The following is a 15,414-nucleotide window of genomic DNA, read 5'->3' as shown; positions in this document are numbered from 1 at the left end:
AAGTTCCCAGATGACAATGTTATTTCTGGTTCAGAGGCCACAGTTTGAGAACTGGTCTAGGTAATCTTCAGTAGCTAAAAATAACATGTACTGAAAGTTTTTTGTAGGCTGGGTATTTCCCTTACTGCCTTAAACACTGTTGAGTAAGTTTGGTACCCAATTTACAGAGAAGAATTTGAAGATGGGTGAGATTAAATTGCATTACTTGTCCAATGTATCACAGCTAATAAAATGGTGGAGTCAGGAATAGAACCCAGGCAGCCTATTTCCCAATCCCAGGCACTTAACATTTTCCGGGGTGGAGTAGGGGGTGATAGCTATTGTTTTAAAAGGCTAAAATCACCTTGGTAATTCTGAAATATCTCAAAATGCTTTGTGTTTATATATGTTAAGGTAGACAAAATCTTAACTTTAAAATTTATAACCACATACACTATAAAAGTAATAGGATATTCTGAGGTAAGATAGAGGAGAGAAGTTCATTTGTTCCTTTTAGGTAGTGGAATGTCAGGCCATGGGGGTTCCCTGGGAGTGTTTTCAAGACTCAAGCAGAGGAAATTGAAAATTAGCCAAGGTAACAGAAAGCCCTGGTGGTCGATCAATAAAGTGCAATGCAGATGCTGAAACCCTGTGTCTCATTCAGTGTACATTTATTGAGCACCTCCTATATGCTAAGCAATTGGGCTGGGTAATAGGAAAACTAGAGGAAGCCAAATCCTGCTCCCAATCCTACTAAAAATAATTTGAGCTCTTAACAAGCTAGGCACTGTTTTGAGTACAGTATTTTAACCACATTGAATCATCACAACAACTATATGAGATTGGTATTCTATGTCTGCAGAGTAAGTTGCTAAGAATGATTTCTGAAATACTCCATGCATACAGTGAAATGAATAGTGAATGGTGTGGAATAAAGTTCTCTCCTTTGATGGCATATTCTCTTTAATGACCAAGCAGAACTTCTGAGCCACAGCACATGTAGGAAAAGTTATCAAGTTAGATTTTATTCTTCTCTCCCAAAACAATAGGGTAATATTTATAGAAAATGGATCCCTTATACAGGCATTCTTCATTTTATTATGATTCATAGATAATGCATTTTTTATAAAATGAGGGTTCAAAACTGCAGTGGAGGAGGTGCCTGCAGATGCGACTGAATTTCTGCAGTCTCATGATAAAAACTTGAACGGATGGATGAACAAAGAAAGTGGTTTCTTGAGATGGAAGCTACACCTGGTGAAGATGCCAGCGGGATTGTTGAAATAACAGTGAAGGATTTAGAATATGACAAATTTAGCTGATAAAGCAGAAGCAGGGTTTGAGAGGATTGACTCCAATTTTGGAAAGTTCTGTGAATAAAATGCCATCAAACAGTATCGCATGCTACAGAGAAGTTTTTGTGAAAGGAAGAGTCAATCCACATGGCAGATACGTTGTTTAAAGAAATTGCCACAGCCACCACACCTTCAGCAGCCACCACCCTGATCAGTCAGCAGCCATCAACATAGAGGCAAGACTCTCCACCAGCAACCAGGTTAGGACTTGCTGAAAGCTTAGATGGTTAGCATTTTTTAGCAGTATAGTTGTTTTTAAATTAAGGTATGTACATGTTTTTAGACATAATGCTATATTGCACACTTAATACACTATAGTGTAAACATTTACATGCACTGGGAAACCAGAAAATTCGTTTGGCTCCCTTTATCGTGCTATTTGCTTTATATTGCAGTGGTTTGGAACAAACCCGCAATTTCAACAAGGTATACCTGTACTCATTTCTTAAGCATGCTTTATATATACTTATTTTAATGTAATTGAAATGGTGCCTCTACATATTTTTTTCCTAGTCTTAAATTGGTTACTTTTTAAATGACAAGGTCCAGGGTAGTTACAATAGATGCTATTTTTTCATCCAGTCTTAAAATATTGTTCATTGAAGAAAATGTACACAATAGCCAACTACTCAAGGAGGAGTTCGATTAAATGCACCACTGAGCGCCCCTTGGCACGGATTAGCACCCTGTTTCGGCAGTATTTTATGAGAAAGGACTACAATGCTCTAGCTCAAGAAAAGCCAGTCTGTAGACTCCGAAGTTCTACCTCCGAATATCTGCATGATTCCCTCCCCAAATCCTGGAGTTGCCTCTAGTTTATTTTGGTCGAATGCCGGCGTTTAAAATAAATTATTACAAGTCCTAGAAGATGACGTGCACGGGGAGAAAGGACTACAACGTGAACAGGAAAACAACACCTCTCCACCTGAGGGAGTCGGGAACAGTGAGCCCTGGGGGCGGGGTCTGCGCGAGCCTCGGCTCACCGCAGGTGGTCTGGGACGGCCCAGCCCGTCTCCGCCCTTGCTCCTCGGGGCGGCAACCGGCAGCTCCCGAGGGCGGGTCCGTCGCTCCAGGCGCCGGGCGGACGGGAGAGGAAAAAGCCCGGGGGCCGCGGCGGGCGCGGGGCGGGGCGCGGGCGGAGGAAGGGGCGGGGGCTGCGGGCCCCAGGCCTCAGGAAGCGGAGGCCGCAGCGTGGGGACGCGATGAGCTGGGCGCGTGGCCTCGGCGGGGCTCAGCCTGCAGGTAGGTGGGGCGGCCGGCGCGCTCCGGGCGGGGGCGCGCGCTCCTCCGGCTTCGCTGGACGTCCGGAAGCAGTTACTGCGCTTGGAGGGACGTGCTCGGGCCCAGTGGGGGGCAGCTGAGCCTTTCGGCCCAGAAAAACCACTCGGGGGCCTCGCCGTCGTCTCCTTGCGGGGCCGAGGCGTGGCGTTGCACGGCCGCCCTTGTCTTCCGGGCGGTGATTTCTTACCAGGCGTCAGGGCCATTGAAACTTTAAAAGACCTGCGGGGCCGGTCCTGGTGTTCCCGGCGCCTGGTTATATGAAAGTTGACTTAGGAAGGCTGGAGTTTGTTTTGTGTTCTCACAAGCAAAGGTAGAAAGAAGCGGCTGCACGCAGTGCCAACGGAAGTCCAGGCTGAGGCGCCGGGGCGCCCGAACTACCCCGGACGAAGCCCTGCTGAGGCGGGCTGTGCAGCTGCGGTGTCCCTCCTGCATCCAAGAGACCTGCCGCTGTGGGGGGGTTTGAGTTAAAACCGCAACATCTTTCTCTACGGAATTACCAACTAACTGCTACCCGCCTATTTTGCAACGTTCCTCCCTGTCACTGTTTAACTATAGTATTGATAAGGTTTAGAAACTCCAACCCTGGCCACAGTTCTAAAAAACGTGTGTGGGGGAGGTTGAAACGCTAGCAGTCGATGCAGAGTGCCTTTATTTCAGTTTTTTATTCTTTATTCTGTGCTGCACAAAATATGCTTTGCCCCAGAGGCAAGTTGTAGAAGTCACCGTCGTCGTGCAGGGAGGACCTTGCCCTGGGGCGGACAGGGCAGGGTCCAGTGGGCATTTACATTTTGAACCAGGGATGAGGGGCGGGAAGCCGGGGTCGGGTCCAGGAGGCCTAACCAATAGGGTACTTCTCCCTCCATTTTTTATCACATACTTTTTCTCTTGCTACCTGCTCCCTTCCGATTCTTTCTCCACCACACCCTTTTTCTAGTGTGTTCCAGCCCCGACGTGGGTTACAGATTGCTGATAGGGAATACGGGTAGGTCTTTCTGGATATTGCAGTGAATGAAGACCATGATAGTAGACGCTGAAGAGGTTTGGAGAAATGAACACTAAGTTTAAAAAGGCAGCTGATCTCTCCCTGCTGGGAGGAGGTTTCACATAGTGACGGGATGGGGGTACAGAGATTATGGAATCGATAGGCAGGTCTGGCTTTCAGTCCCAACTCTACTGTGTTGACCTTGGACCAGCCGGTTTCACTTTGTCTCCCTGCCTCACTGGGCTGTGGAGCTGAGATAAAAATTGTATCTACACTGCCAGGCCATCAAGGAATGGTGGCTGGTCGGATTATCTGGAGGGATTATCAAATCAAGGTGAGGAGAAAAAAGGAGCAGAGGTGCTGGTTGCGTTATGGTGGAAAGGAGAATTGTTGCAATCGGAGGCAAGTAGAAGTCAAGAGTCAGGTTTAATGACGGACCCAATTTTGATAAATAGATTGCAGATAAATAGGAGTTTGTAAATCTGTTACATAGGGTGTCTCCTTTATTAAAATTTGTTTTCTTCATGTAAACAGAGCCATTTACCCTTGTAGCCAGTTTGTGTTCGTACAGTATAAAGTTACTTGTTAAAGTGCACCCTTCCTGAAAGCTTGTCTGCTTGAGACATTTAGTTCCATGACCAGAACAGAATCATGATGTATTATTATCCCTGGAATCTGGGTAAAATTTATTAACTTCAGCGAAGTATTAGAATTTAGGTTCTCATGTCTGTCTTTACAGCTTTCTGTTCTGATTCAACAAATCGCTAGGATAGAAAGGCAGCTGCACCTGGTCACTAATTAACAGGATGTACATTTATATTTGAGAGAAGGCTAGAGCCAGCAGAAATCAGGGCTAACACTTTCAGAGTCCCGTTTCTACATCCACAGAATTAACAATAACAACACACTTCTTAAAAATCCTTCACTGAGATTGTTATATCTATTAACTTTGAAACTGAATGCCGTTTCAAATACATGATCTTGAGCTATTTATGACTAGCTGTCATTCCCAAATCTATCTGTCTTGAGTAAGCTGAGGGCAATAGTGGAGGCAACTGAAATGCACCCTGAACTACATGGAGCAGGAAGACCTGTGAAGTTCCTTTCTTAGACTATGAAAACAAAGTTTAATGACCTAGTTGGTGTACATTTCCACTGCTTTCACCCTCAGGGACTTTGGTTTGGTGAGTAGCCACTTGGCACAGCTTCTGCTGGGTACTGTCAAGCTGCCTTAGGCTCACTAGAAAATACGGTGCAGAAGCTGCAGGAGGTGAGCTGCCAGGTCAGCTACTACTTTGTGCATCATAGAGGCGACTTGGTGTTTTCCAACCTGTGCAGGTTTTTAGAGAGTGAAGTAGGTGATTGGCTTTCAGATTTGGATTTATTGTGTTTAGTTTGGGTTATTCAGTTTCTTTATGGTATAATTGGTTTAAGGATAAGGAGGTAATGTTATTAAAAGAAGGTAGATCCTTACACACTTTTGAAAATGGAAGAAAAATCCCTGTACTGCCTTGGTAGAGCAGTGTGTGGAGTAGGAAATACCCGTGTTAGAGCGGAGTGAGCACTTCTCAGGAGTCACAGTAGAGCAGTGGTGTGTGGAGTAGGAAGCATCTGGGTATCTCAGTATACGGACTGGGGAGTGTTCCAGTATTAAATGTGTGGAGTGAAAGTATTCTGGGTAGAGCAGTTTGTGGAGTAGGAAGAAGACCGAAGTATGTTGGGTAGAACAGTGTGTGGAATCGGAGATTTCCCACTTAGAACAGTTTGGAGTAGAATGTATCCAGAGTGGACCGTGGTGTGGAATAGGAGGTGTCCCCAGTAGAGCACTGTGTGAAGTACAAAGTGTCCATGTGGAACAGCATGTGGATTAGTAAGTATCCTGGCAGAATAGCGTGTGGCCAGCAAGCGTCCCCACGAGAGCAGAGTGGGGAGTAGGAAGTGTTCCAGGTCGAGCAGTTTGCAGAGGAAAAGACTAAGAAGTATACTAGTGGAACAGCGTGTGGACTGGGTAGTGTCCTGGGAGAGCCATGTATAGTGGGAAGTGTTCCTGCTGGCACAGGGGGTGGAGGAGGGAGTGTCTGGCACAGCCGTGTGCGGTGTACGAAGTATCCAGGGTAGAGCAGCAGTGTATGGACTTGAAGCATTCGTAGTAGAGTGGTGTGCAGCAGGGAGTAGCACCCCGTGCGATGTGTGGAGAGGGAGTATCCTCGGGAAGCAGAGGGCCAGGTAGGAAGGATTCCCCAGTAGGGTAGCGTGTGGTGTGGGCAGTATCCCGATAGTTCTGTGTGTGGAGAAGGAAGCACTGCCCATAGAGCCGTGTGTGGTGCAGGAATGCCCCTGGTGGAGCAGTTGTGGAGCATGCTGTAGTCTGACTGAGGTGTGTGGAGTAGGGAGGATATCAAGTATCCCAGGTGGAGCAGGGTGAGGGGTAGGACACATCTGTGTAGAGCAGTGAGTGTATCAGGAATTCCTGGGAGACCAGTGTGTGGGGCGGGCAGGATCCCCGTGGATGGCGTGCGGGGAGGTGCTGTCCTTGGTAGACAGTGTGCAGCAGGGAGTGTCCCTGGTAGCAGCGCGTGGACGGGGAAGTCGTCCGGGTGGAGCAGGGTGTGCGGTGGCAAGTGTCCCGTCGGTGCAGTGTGTGGGATGGGAATGCCCCTGGGGGGCAGGGTGAGTGGGAATATCAGGAGCAGGAAGTACCCCTGGTGCTGTAGCGTGAGGAGTGGGAAGCACCCTGTAGAACAGGGATAGGAGCAGGAAGTGCCCCTGGTAGAGCAGGCCGGGCTCCAGAGCACATCTCCCGTGGGCAGTGTGTGGAGAAGGAGGTGTCCCCCAAGGGCAGGGCTGAGTAGTAACCCAGAGAGAGCAGCGTGCAGAGTAGGAAGTATCCTGGTAGAGCTTTTGTGGAGGAGTAGGCTGCGTCTGGGGTTGGGCTGTGTGTGGAGATGGAGTGTCCAGGTAGAGCGGTTAATGGGCGGAAGTATCCCTGGTAGAGCAGGGCGGCAGAGTGTTTTGGTGGAGCCGTGTATGGAGTGGGAAGGAAAGCCTGGTATAGTTGGGAGGATTTATTAAGAGAGGCTGCTTTTGACTTCTCATTGATGTGAAAGTCACCTCATTAAAAATACAGGATTCTGATTCTATAAATCTAGGTTAGTATCCAGGAATTTCCATGTCATCACCCAGGCCAGTAATTGCAAAATATTGAAAGTGATTTAGTGCCTCAGGGACAGGGGAACGCCTTAGGTCTAAATGCTGGTGAATTCCAGGAGGGAGGGCTGGAAGTGACTGGCGCAGGGCGCTGGAGTTGAATTCCCACCCACCCTCACTCCCAGGTGGACTTCCATCAGCAAGCAGCCATGAGGTGAGAACGGTCAGGCATCGGGGAGAGACTTTCTCAGGAGAGACAGGAGCACAGCCCTCTCGGCTAGGAGGTGATGTGTAGGCGTCTACCTTCACGGTCTGTCATGCTTCCTTCAAAAACCTCAGCTGCGAGTCGTGTCTTGCTATACTGTTAATATTTGTTTATTCATTACTATCTCCCCCCGTAAGCTACAAAGTTTATCAGGTAAAAACAGATTCGTGGGTATATGGACCGACCCTTATTGTAGAAAATACTAGACTTACTGTGCTGTCCAATACAGAAGCCACCGGCCACATAATCGTTATCTGAATTAAATGAACTTAAATAAAAATTACGTTCTACAGCTTCACTAGCCAGTTCTCAAGAGTTCAGCAGCCACCATGTGGCCAGTGGCTATCATGTGGGACAGCACAGGTAAGGAACAATTCCATCATCCCAGAAAGTTCTACTGCACAGCACAGTCCTAGGGAATAGTGAGGGATTCAGTGAAAGGTTGTCTGGAGAGAGGGGATGTCCAATTGCAGGTCAGGAGCACAGGGTCCCCATTACAGGGTTATATGTACAAACGTGTCATTCAGGAGACCCCAAATATAAGCCTTTGCCCTCCCCTTCCCTTCCTCCACCCAGACTTCAACTTCTTGCAGTAGTAGGGTAATCCAGTATTAACCACTCTGTTTTTCTGGTTCTTCTATATGACTTAATTCCTTCCCTGTTTCAGAGCATATTTGCAAAGACATTTTCTGCAAACAAAGCAATTGGTTATTTCATTTGAGCTCTGTAATCACAAAACTGTGTTATGCTAGGCATATTTTGCCATGCATGTGTTTGCCTAATATTTTCTCCATTCCTTATAATATTCTTTGCTATTTTGCAGGTAAGAACTGGGGGGTGAGAAAGAACTGTTAACAGTTCATTTATTAGTAAGCAGTTTCCCTTCCTTTTCCCTTACCCCTTCTTTTCATATACTTTCACTTTTAAAGTAACCAAAACAGAAAGGTCATAGTCTGTGGGAGGCAAAGGCAGCTGGGGAAGTTTCTGCTGTTTTACTACCATATATATCATAAAGTAAATTAATAAGAATCAACTTCCTTTAATAGGTGAGGAACAAAACATGACAGAAACAGATGCCTTCTTTAAGAGGTAAAAAATTGCTCTTTTTTGCTGGGTCACCTTGCTGGGGTGGTCATGATTAGCCTATAGAAATCAAAGCAAGAAGGGGACCTGAGAACTGGAAAGTAGCTGAGTGGGTCAGGCTTTAGCTTTTGGAGGTGATGTGTAGAAAGCAGGTTAGCTGCTGACCCTGGTTGTGAACGGACAAAGCACTGTTCAAAGTATCTGGTAACTTGTGTGGCCTGGGTGCTAGAGCTGGGGCCTGGGCCAAGCCACTGCCCTTAGTTGCTGGACTCTGGAGATGTGGGGAAAGACAGCCATGGGAGGGATCGGGGGTTGGGGTGCTGAGGAGGGCTGCTGTTTGCCAGTTGGTACAGAAATAGCCTTACCAGTCTGGCTGTGAGGCTTTCCCAGTACACAGCAGCCTCGCAGAGATGAGGAGGTGGCAGACCCCCGTCTCCATGCTGAGCTTGGGCATGGCGGAGCTCATATTTAATATGACTTAAAAATGACCAATTTTCATTAACAGTGAAAGGTTTGATCCAGCAGAAAAGTACAAAATGGACCACAAGAGGAGAGGAGTTGCTTTAATCTTCAATCACGAGAGGTTCTTCTGGCACTTAACACTGCCGGAAAGACGGGGCACCAGTGCAGACAGAGACAATCTTCAGCGCAGGTAGTAGCTTTATTCACATGTTGAGATGATGAGATGTGTAAGTGGTGACCATTTATCAATATTTGTGTACATTGATACAGTACCTGAGCAAGGGTATTTGAGGACTAGCCTCACCTGGGTACAGCCTCCCTTAAGAACTTGGCCAAGTTTTCCTCCTAACTCTGTTCTATTAAATGTGAACAGACTTTTCACTGTTAAAAATACATCTGCAGAGATGGCGATATTCTAATTTGAATCAGTTACCATTATGAGTAAATCCTTTCCTACCATGGATGATCAAGGAAAACCATCATTGTCATATTTGATTTTGCTTTCTTAAAGAAAAGTCTATTTATATGTCATAAAAACATACATATTCCTTAATTAGGGGTATGTGACAACTTTGAATTGCTCATAAGCTAATATCCAATTTATCACCAGGTTTTCAGACCTAGGATTTGAAGTGAAATGCTTTAATGATCTTAGAGCAGAAGAACTACTACTCAAAATTCATGAAGGTAAGTAGTTTTCCTATTCATCTTCCTCTGATGGAACTGAGTACTTTAATTATCCTGTCTATAAAGACAGGTCCAAATATTAACATAAAAAAGTCAGTTAATTTGTCAATTAATTTAGCAGGAGTTATAGGTTTTGATTGTGCCTCTCTGCTTTATTACCAACCAGATTTACAAACCCTTACAAAGCATTGTCTCCAGAGCTTATATTTATCATACCAGTAGTTACAGTCTGTTACTTAGAAATGAATGAAATGGTCTTTTCATTTTGCAATTAAAAGTCTAAAATGCAAATACTCCTGATGCTGGACAGTCATTTTTTTATTTCTTCCAACCCACGTTTTTTACTGGCTTCAAAGTACTCTTGATTTACATACATTCTCTCTTATTTTCTACATTACTATGTAGTAGGAATTTTAACAACTTGTGTATATCATAATAATCAGTGCATGCCATAGATTTTCAAGTCTTTTGCCAATGGACTATTATTTACATAATTGTTTACATTTTCTTTGGAGCTCTTGACATTTTTTTCAGGTGAACAACATAAAGATTAGATATTTGTATGTACTACAAAATGATCACAGTAAGTGTAGTTTTCTGTCACTATACAGTTTTTTTCTTTTACTAAGGACTTTTTTTTTTTTCTCTCCCCCTCCCCTCCCCTGTACTAAGGACTTTTAAGATGTACTCTTAGCAAATTTCTAATATGCAATTTGGTATTATTAGCTGTAGTCACCATACTGTGCGTTACATTCCCAGGACTGCTTTTATAACTGGAAGTTTGTATCTTTTCATCTTTTACCCACCAGCAACTACCAATCTGTTCTCTGTATCTATAAACTTGTGTTTTTGTGTTTGGTTGGTTTAGATTCCACATGTGAGATTACATGATGTTTGTCTCATTTTACTTAGCATAACACCCTCTAGGCCATCCATAGTGTCTCAAACAGTAAGATTTCATTCTTTTTATGGCTGTGTACTATTCCACTGTATGTATTCTATACCACATCTTCATCCATCAGTGGGGACTTAGGTTGTTTCTGTATCTTGGTTATTGTAAATAATGCTGCAGTGAAGGGGTGTGTGTGTGTGTGCAGATATCTTTTTGAATTAGCATTTTCATTTTCTTTGGATAAATGCCCCCAAGTGGCAATTGTTGGATCATATGGTACTTCTATTTTTAATTTTTTGAGGGATCTCCATGTCAGAGCTCTTCTTTAATTTATAAATCACTTTAACTGGCTGCTTCCCAGGTTTTCTACTTTATGCATAAGCTTTGGAGGACATCAGTATCATGTCTTCTACTCTGTTGGAGGTGAAGCAGCACATCAGGAGTTACTAGATAGTAATTTCTGGTCTTTCCAGTCTGCTGTAAGAAGCCCTCTGCTGATCCAAAGAAACTTATTTTCAAAATGATTTGGATTAAAAGGGTTCTCTATAATAATCCCATGTTTTCCATGTCATTATTCTATATTTTAGAAGAGCTAATGAAAACTGTTCAAACTCGATTACTGTGAGGTTTAATAATTTGGATTTTTAAAAATTAGGTACAGTATGGTGTTACTATTTCATTACAGATTAAAGTAAGTTGTTTCATTAGACATTTTATATTTAACATTTTCTCCCAACCATATGCATGTAACTTTTAGTATAAAGTGAATTTTTATATGTAATCATCCTATTTTCATTTCTGTATGAATTTTGGGGGGCTTTTGTAGCATCAACCTCTAGCCACATAGATGCCGATTGCTTTTTATGTGTTTTCCTGAGTCATGGTGAAGGCAATCACGTTTATGCATATGATGCCAAAATTGAAATTCAGACATTGACTGGACTGTTCAAAGGAGACAAGTGTCAGAGTCTGGTTGGAAAACCTAAGATATTTATCATTCAGGTAAGACTGATGATGTTATAATCCTAATTATAAAGTCCATGGTTCTGTATGTGTGATTATAAAGAACTAAAGCCAATTTCAGAAGTACCTTTCTCTAAAAATACCTTTTTGAATCCCAGCCAATCAGAGTTGTAATTTGAGCTATCAGGAATAATTCTTTCTTAACATAAAGAATAGTAAAGGTACTAGGTATCTAGACTCAAAATATCCAAAGTCCTACTCCCTGGCCCAGCCCAGTGGCGAGGCATAGGCACCAGAGAAGGCATCTGCTGAATGAAGTGGGCAGCGCCAGGCAGCAGGCAGCCTTTTCCAGACAAGGGCGGTTCTTTGGGAGCTGAAGCGTGTGAGCCAGTGAGAAGCGTGCTGGCGTGGAGTTCTCGCCCTGGCTTCAGCTTTTCACATTTCCATTAAAGCAAGATTCTGTTTCCCTCCTGCCAAATCAGTATGAGGGATAAAAACACTTTTTAGCCTGAAAAACATGAGTTGGTACATCAGTAAGGATTTTGAACAGAAAAGAGAATTCCTGATGTTCTGATTCTGTATTTCCATGAGTGGCATGGAGGACACACCCACACTTCACATCCTGCCGAAAAGCCTTGAAGGAGGGGGCAAAGGGGTAGAAGGATGTCCTTAAGAAAGAACAGCTTTCTTGCTGGGACAGCTGCACTGGGGTGTCCATGGGACATACAGTTGACAGGCAACCTGGGTTGGAAAGAAAAACTGGGTAGTAATGAGGTGCTGGCTGGTGCTGGAAGGCACGGGAGTAGATGAGTTGGCCCACGTCAAGGATAGCCTGAAAAACAAGGGCAAAACAGAACTGAGGGACACTAATGAGGCATAAACTGATCAAAGATACTGAGGAAGCTGACCCAGAGGAAAAGCAGCAGCAGGAAATACAGTGAGAGAGGAGTGGCTGGCACTGTCAAAGGTAAGAAAATTGGAAATAACTAATGAGTGGCTGTGGATGCATAACCATAAAGGAGGAAAACATTTGGCCAAGTTACTTTATTTCTCAACACCTCAGCTGCTTCATCTGTGAAATGGGGATAAAACAGCACTGCCTCGGGGTGGGGGGCAGTTGTGAGGATAAAACTAACTGATGAGAAGCACTTAGCACAGTGCCCGGCACACGGCAAACTCGGTACAGGCTCCCGTTCCCACTGCAGCTGGTCTGGCAACAAGGGCGTCAGAGCCCAGGTGTTCTATAGGACACTGAGGAAGACAGTGGACAATGAGCCTGATATATTAAGTAAGGTTAAAATCTCCCTGTTAAATGGGGTATTAGGTGTCTTCTATTTATCTGATAACTGAAGTCACTCAGGACTTGTTTCTTTTAAAGTTTATTCTTTAACTACTTCAGAATGCTGGATGCATTTATAATACAACAGAATCTTGTTAGGTTACTGTGTTGCTTGCTAGGGCTCCATAACAAACTACTACAGGTGGGGTGGCTTAACCAACAGAAATTAACTTTCTCACAGTTCTGGAGGTTAGAAGTTTGAGAGGAAGGCGTCAGCAGGGTGGGTTTCCTCTAAGGCCTCTCCTGGCTTTCGGGTAGCTCTCGTCCTAGTGCATGTCAGTGTCCTAGTCTCTTAGAAGGACACAGTCATAGTAGATAGGGCCCACCTACATGACCCATTTTATAATAATTACCTCTTCAAAGGCCATATCTCCAGATATCGTCATATTTTGGGGGGCGGGGTTTGTCTGTACTTGGGAGATAAAATCTCAAGTTTTTTTTTTAAGGTATCATTGATATACAATCTTACAATGGTTTCACATAAACAACACAGTGGCAAATACAGTCATATTTGAGATACTGGGGGTTAGGACTTGAACAGATAAATTCAACCCATAATTGTCAGAGAAGAGTAGGCGTTAATGTTAGCCTTTGAGTCAGAATTAGTGGATAAGAACTTAAGAGCTCACTTTAAAGCAGGAGAAGGAAGAACGGACACTAACAGATGTCTTCTCAGGTCAGATGGTGTCATTTTGACCCTTAGCAATGTATGGCAGCAGATTGGCAAGCGAAGTCCAATTTCAGAATATATTACCTGATTAAATAGAAACACATTCTATGGCTTTTTTTTTTTTAAGAAAAGTCGGGTCTTGGTGCTGTGAAGTTTAATCCCACAGCAGCTTTCTCCTCTACAGTGTGCCTTTCAGTCAACATAATTTGGTGTATAGTTGACGATTCCAATTTTTTTAAAACTTTAAATGAAAGAATGTAAGTAGGTAAAAAAAAATTGCCCTCTTTAGTCTTCTGTAAACCTGAATGCTTTGTTTTTGAAACTCCTCTAAAGTGGTTTCTGTGATGTTGATATGAAGGCATAACTGAATTATACATTTGCTGTAAACAGTGGGGAAAGAAAGTAAAAGGTGGTTTTCCTCTTCGTGTCATAGGCGTGTCGGGGAAACCAGCACGATGTGCCTGTCATTCCTTTGGATGCCGTGGATCACCAGACAGACAAGGGGGAGGCCAATGTCACCGAGGTGGACGCGGCCTCTGTTCACACGCTGCCTGCAGGAGCAGACTTCCTCATGTGCTACTCTGTTGCAGAAGGTGTGTGGGTGTTTGCTACAAACGTATCGTTGGCCTCCTTGGCTAAGTTCTTCTGAGTTTCACCTTGGCTTGATTTGGGTTGGGCTTTTCTATTGGGACATGGTGATTTGGTCCTGAAGCTCAGACGCTGAGAATGGATTTCTTTGACCACATGACATAGTGGTAAATGAAAATACCTTGGAGGAAAGTCATTCACTGAGAACTGTTAAGTAGAGCTACAAGTCTACAAGTTGAATATCAGCAGTCTATCAATTACTGCCAGTGGTGGTGTCACTGTGATAATATTCATGGAGAGCGCTGTTGAAAAATATTTTGATGACTTGTTCTTTGCTCTTGCAGTAAATTTATGTTTTTCTTTCTGATCTTATCTCTAAAAATAATTGCCTGACTAGTACTAACTTTGGAATTTTTAGGACATGGAGTACATTACATAGGATTAATCCCATTATTATAGAACTATATAGAATTAATCCCCTTTCCCACATGAGAGTAGCCAGCAAAGCAGAATGTAAAAACTATTGTGGACATATTTTAGTTTTCTCCAAGGATTTGTGACAACTTATACTCTAATAGTAAATTATAAAGGCTTTTCAGCCACAGAAACTGAAAGCCAGAAAACATCAGTGTCCTTTTCTTTCTCCTTTTTAAGGTTATTATTCTCATCGGGAAACTGTGAATGGCTCATGGTACATTCAAGATTTGTGTGAGATGCTGGGAAAATTTGGTTCCACCTTAGAGTTCACAGAACTCCTCACACTGGTGAACAGGAAAGTTTCTCAACGCCGAGTGGACTTCTGCAGAGACCCAAGTGCAGTTGGAAAGAAGCAGGTTCCCTGCTTTGCCTCAATGCTAACAAAAAAGCTGCATTTCTTCCCCAAATCTACATGATAGGGGCTATTACATTTTCTGTATCTGTACTGAAAATAGATTTCCCTTTTTATACAAATATCACTAGGGTAAAGCTTATGGTAGCAATTTAAAATGTTCTAAGGTTAAGGAGAGAACTTTTTAAAAAAAATAGTTCATACTGGACATGGTATAAGGGTTTGATACATATAGAAACAAAATCCTCAGGGAATCTGTAAATAAAAATCCACAGGCATTTGTAATACTTGATTTTTATAGTAAATTGCAGTTACTCAGAATATCTGGCCAATTTAACTTGTAATTTGTGAAGTTTTTTATACAAGTGTATGTGTTTAAAGGCTTTTGAAACCCAAAAATTAAGTTGTTTTCCCTAATACTTGAAATTCATGTTTCATTAAATTTTTCTAATTCACATTCTTAGTAGACTTGATTTATTTCATCATAAAAGTTCATCTACATGGAGGGGGGAGAAAGGTGGCAGATGGGAAGGCCAGCCAGAAACCTCCTCTGACACACACCAAGGGGGCAACTACAGCAAATACAGCCAACCCTGAAAATGACCTGAATTCTGCAGAACAGACCACCTACACCTGAGGAAGAGAAGGGTAAAGTGGCAGAGCCACAATCAATCAGAACCCCAGCCCTTCCCCCATCCCAGCTCACAGATGAGAGGAAGAGGAATCAAGAGGTGAGGAGATAGGTGCTCAGGAAAGGCACACCTGGCTCTGGAGATCTTCCCTGGGAACACAAGTCCGCACTTGATTGGGTTCTGGTGATTGGCAGAACTGGACACCAGGGATGGCTGGAACACTGAGACTCCAGCCGCTTGTGGAGGATAGGTGTACTCTA

General features: G+C 43.6%; 1 protein-coding gene across 4 annotated transcripts; it reads left to right on the top strand.

Moving 5' to 3' along the window:
• Positions 1-2,365: 2,365 nt before the first annotated feature.
• On the top strand, positions 2,366-14,979 carry CASP6 (caspase 6). 4 transcript variants are annotated; one of them, XM_036920889.2, is made up of 8 exons: positions 2,435-2,576; positions 3,550-3,597; positions 8,056-8,098; positions 8,598-8,744; positions 9,165-9,241; positions 10,960-11,135; positions 13,539-13,698; positions 14,348-14,979. In XM_036920889.2, the coding sequence occupies exons 1-8, from the start codon at positions 2,537-2,539 to the stop codon at positions 14,584-14,586; spliced, it is 930 nt and encodes a 309-aa protein (XP_036776784.1). In that variant the 5' UTR covers positions 2,435-2,536; the 3' UTR covers positions 14,587-14,979. The 4 variants fall into 4 exon arrangements, with proteins under 4 accessions (XP_036776785.1, XP_036776784.1, XP_036776786.1 ...); XM_036920891.2 differs by lacking the exon at positions 3,550-3,597 and adding an exon at positions 7,833-7,878 and having other exon boundaries at positions 2,533-2,576; XM_036920890.2 differs by lacking the exon at positions 3,550-3,597 and having other exon boundaries at positions 2,366-2,576.
• Positions 14,980-15,414: the final 435 nt, after the last annotated feature.

Source organism: Manis pentadactyla, chromosome 5 (genome assembly GCF_030020395.1).
Source record: "Manis pentadactyla isolate mManPen7 chromosome 5, mManPen7.hap1, whole genome shotgun sequence".
NCBI classification, from domain to species: Eukaryota; Metazoa; Chordata; class Mammalia; order Pholidota; family Manidae; genus Manis; species Manis pentadactyla.
The sequence above is the reverse complement of the archived record's forward strand: the minus strand, read 5'-3'. Positions and strand labels throughout refer to the sequence as shown.

Coding starts and splice junctions, on each gene's coding strand:
- CASP6 (XM_036920889.2), top strand. CDS start 2,537: ATGAGCTGGGCGCGTGGCCTCGGCGGGGCTCAGCCTGCAG. Junction 8,745..9,164: donor AGAGACAATCTTCAGCGCAG/GTAGTAGCTTTA, acceptor ATTTATCACCAG/GTTTTCAGACCTAGGATTTG. Junction 11,136..13,538: donor CTAAGATATTTATCATTCAG/GTAAGACTGATG, acceptor TTCGTGTCATAG/GCGTGTCGGGGAAACCAGCA.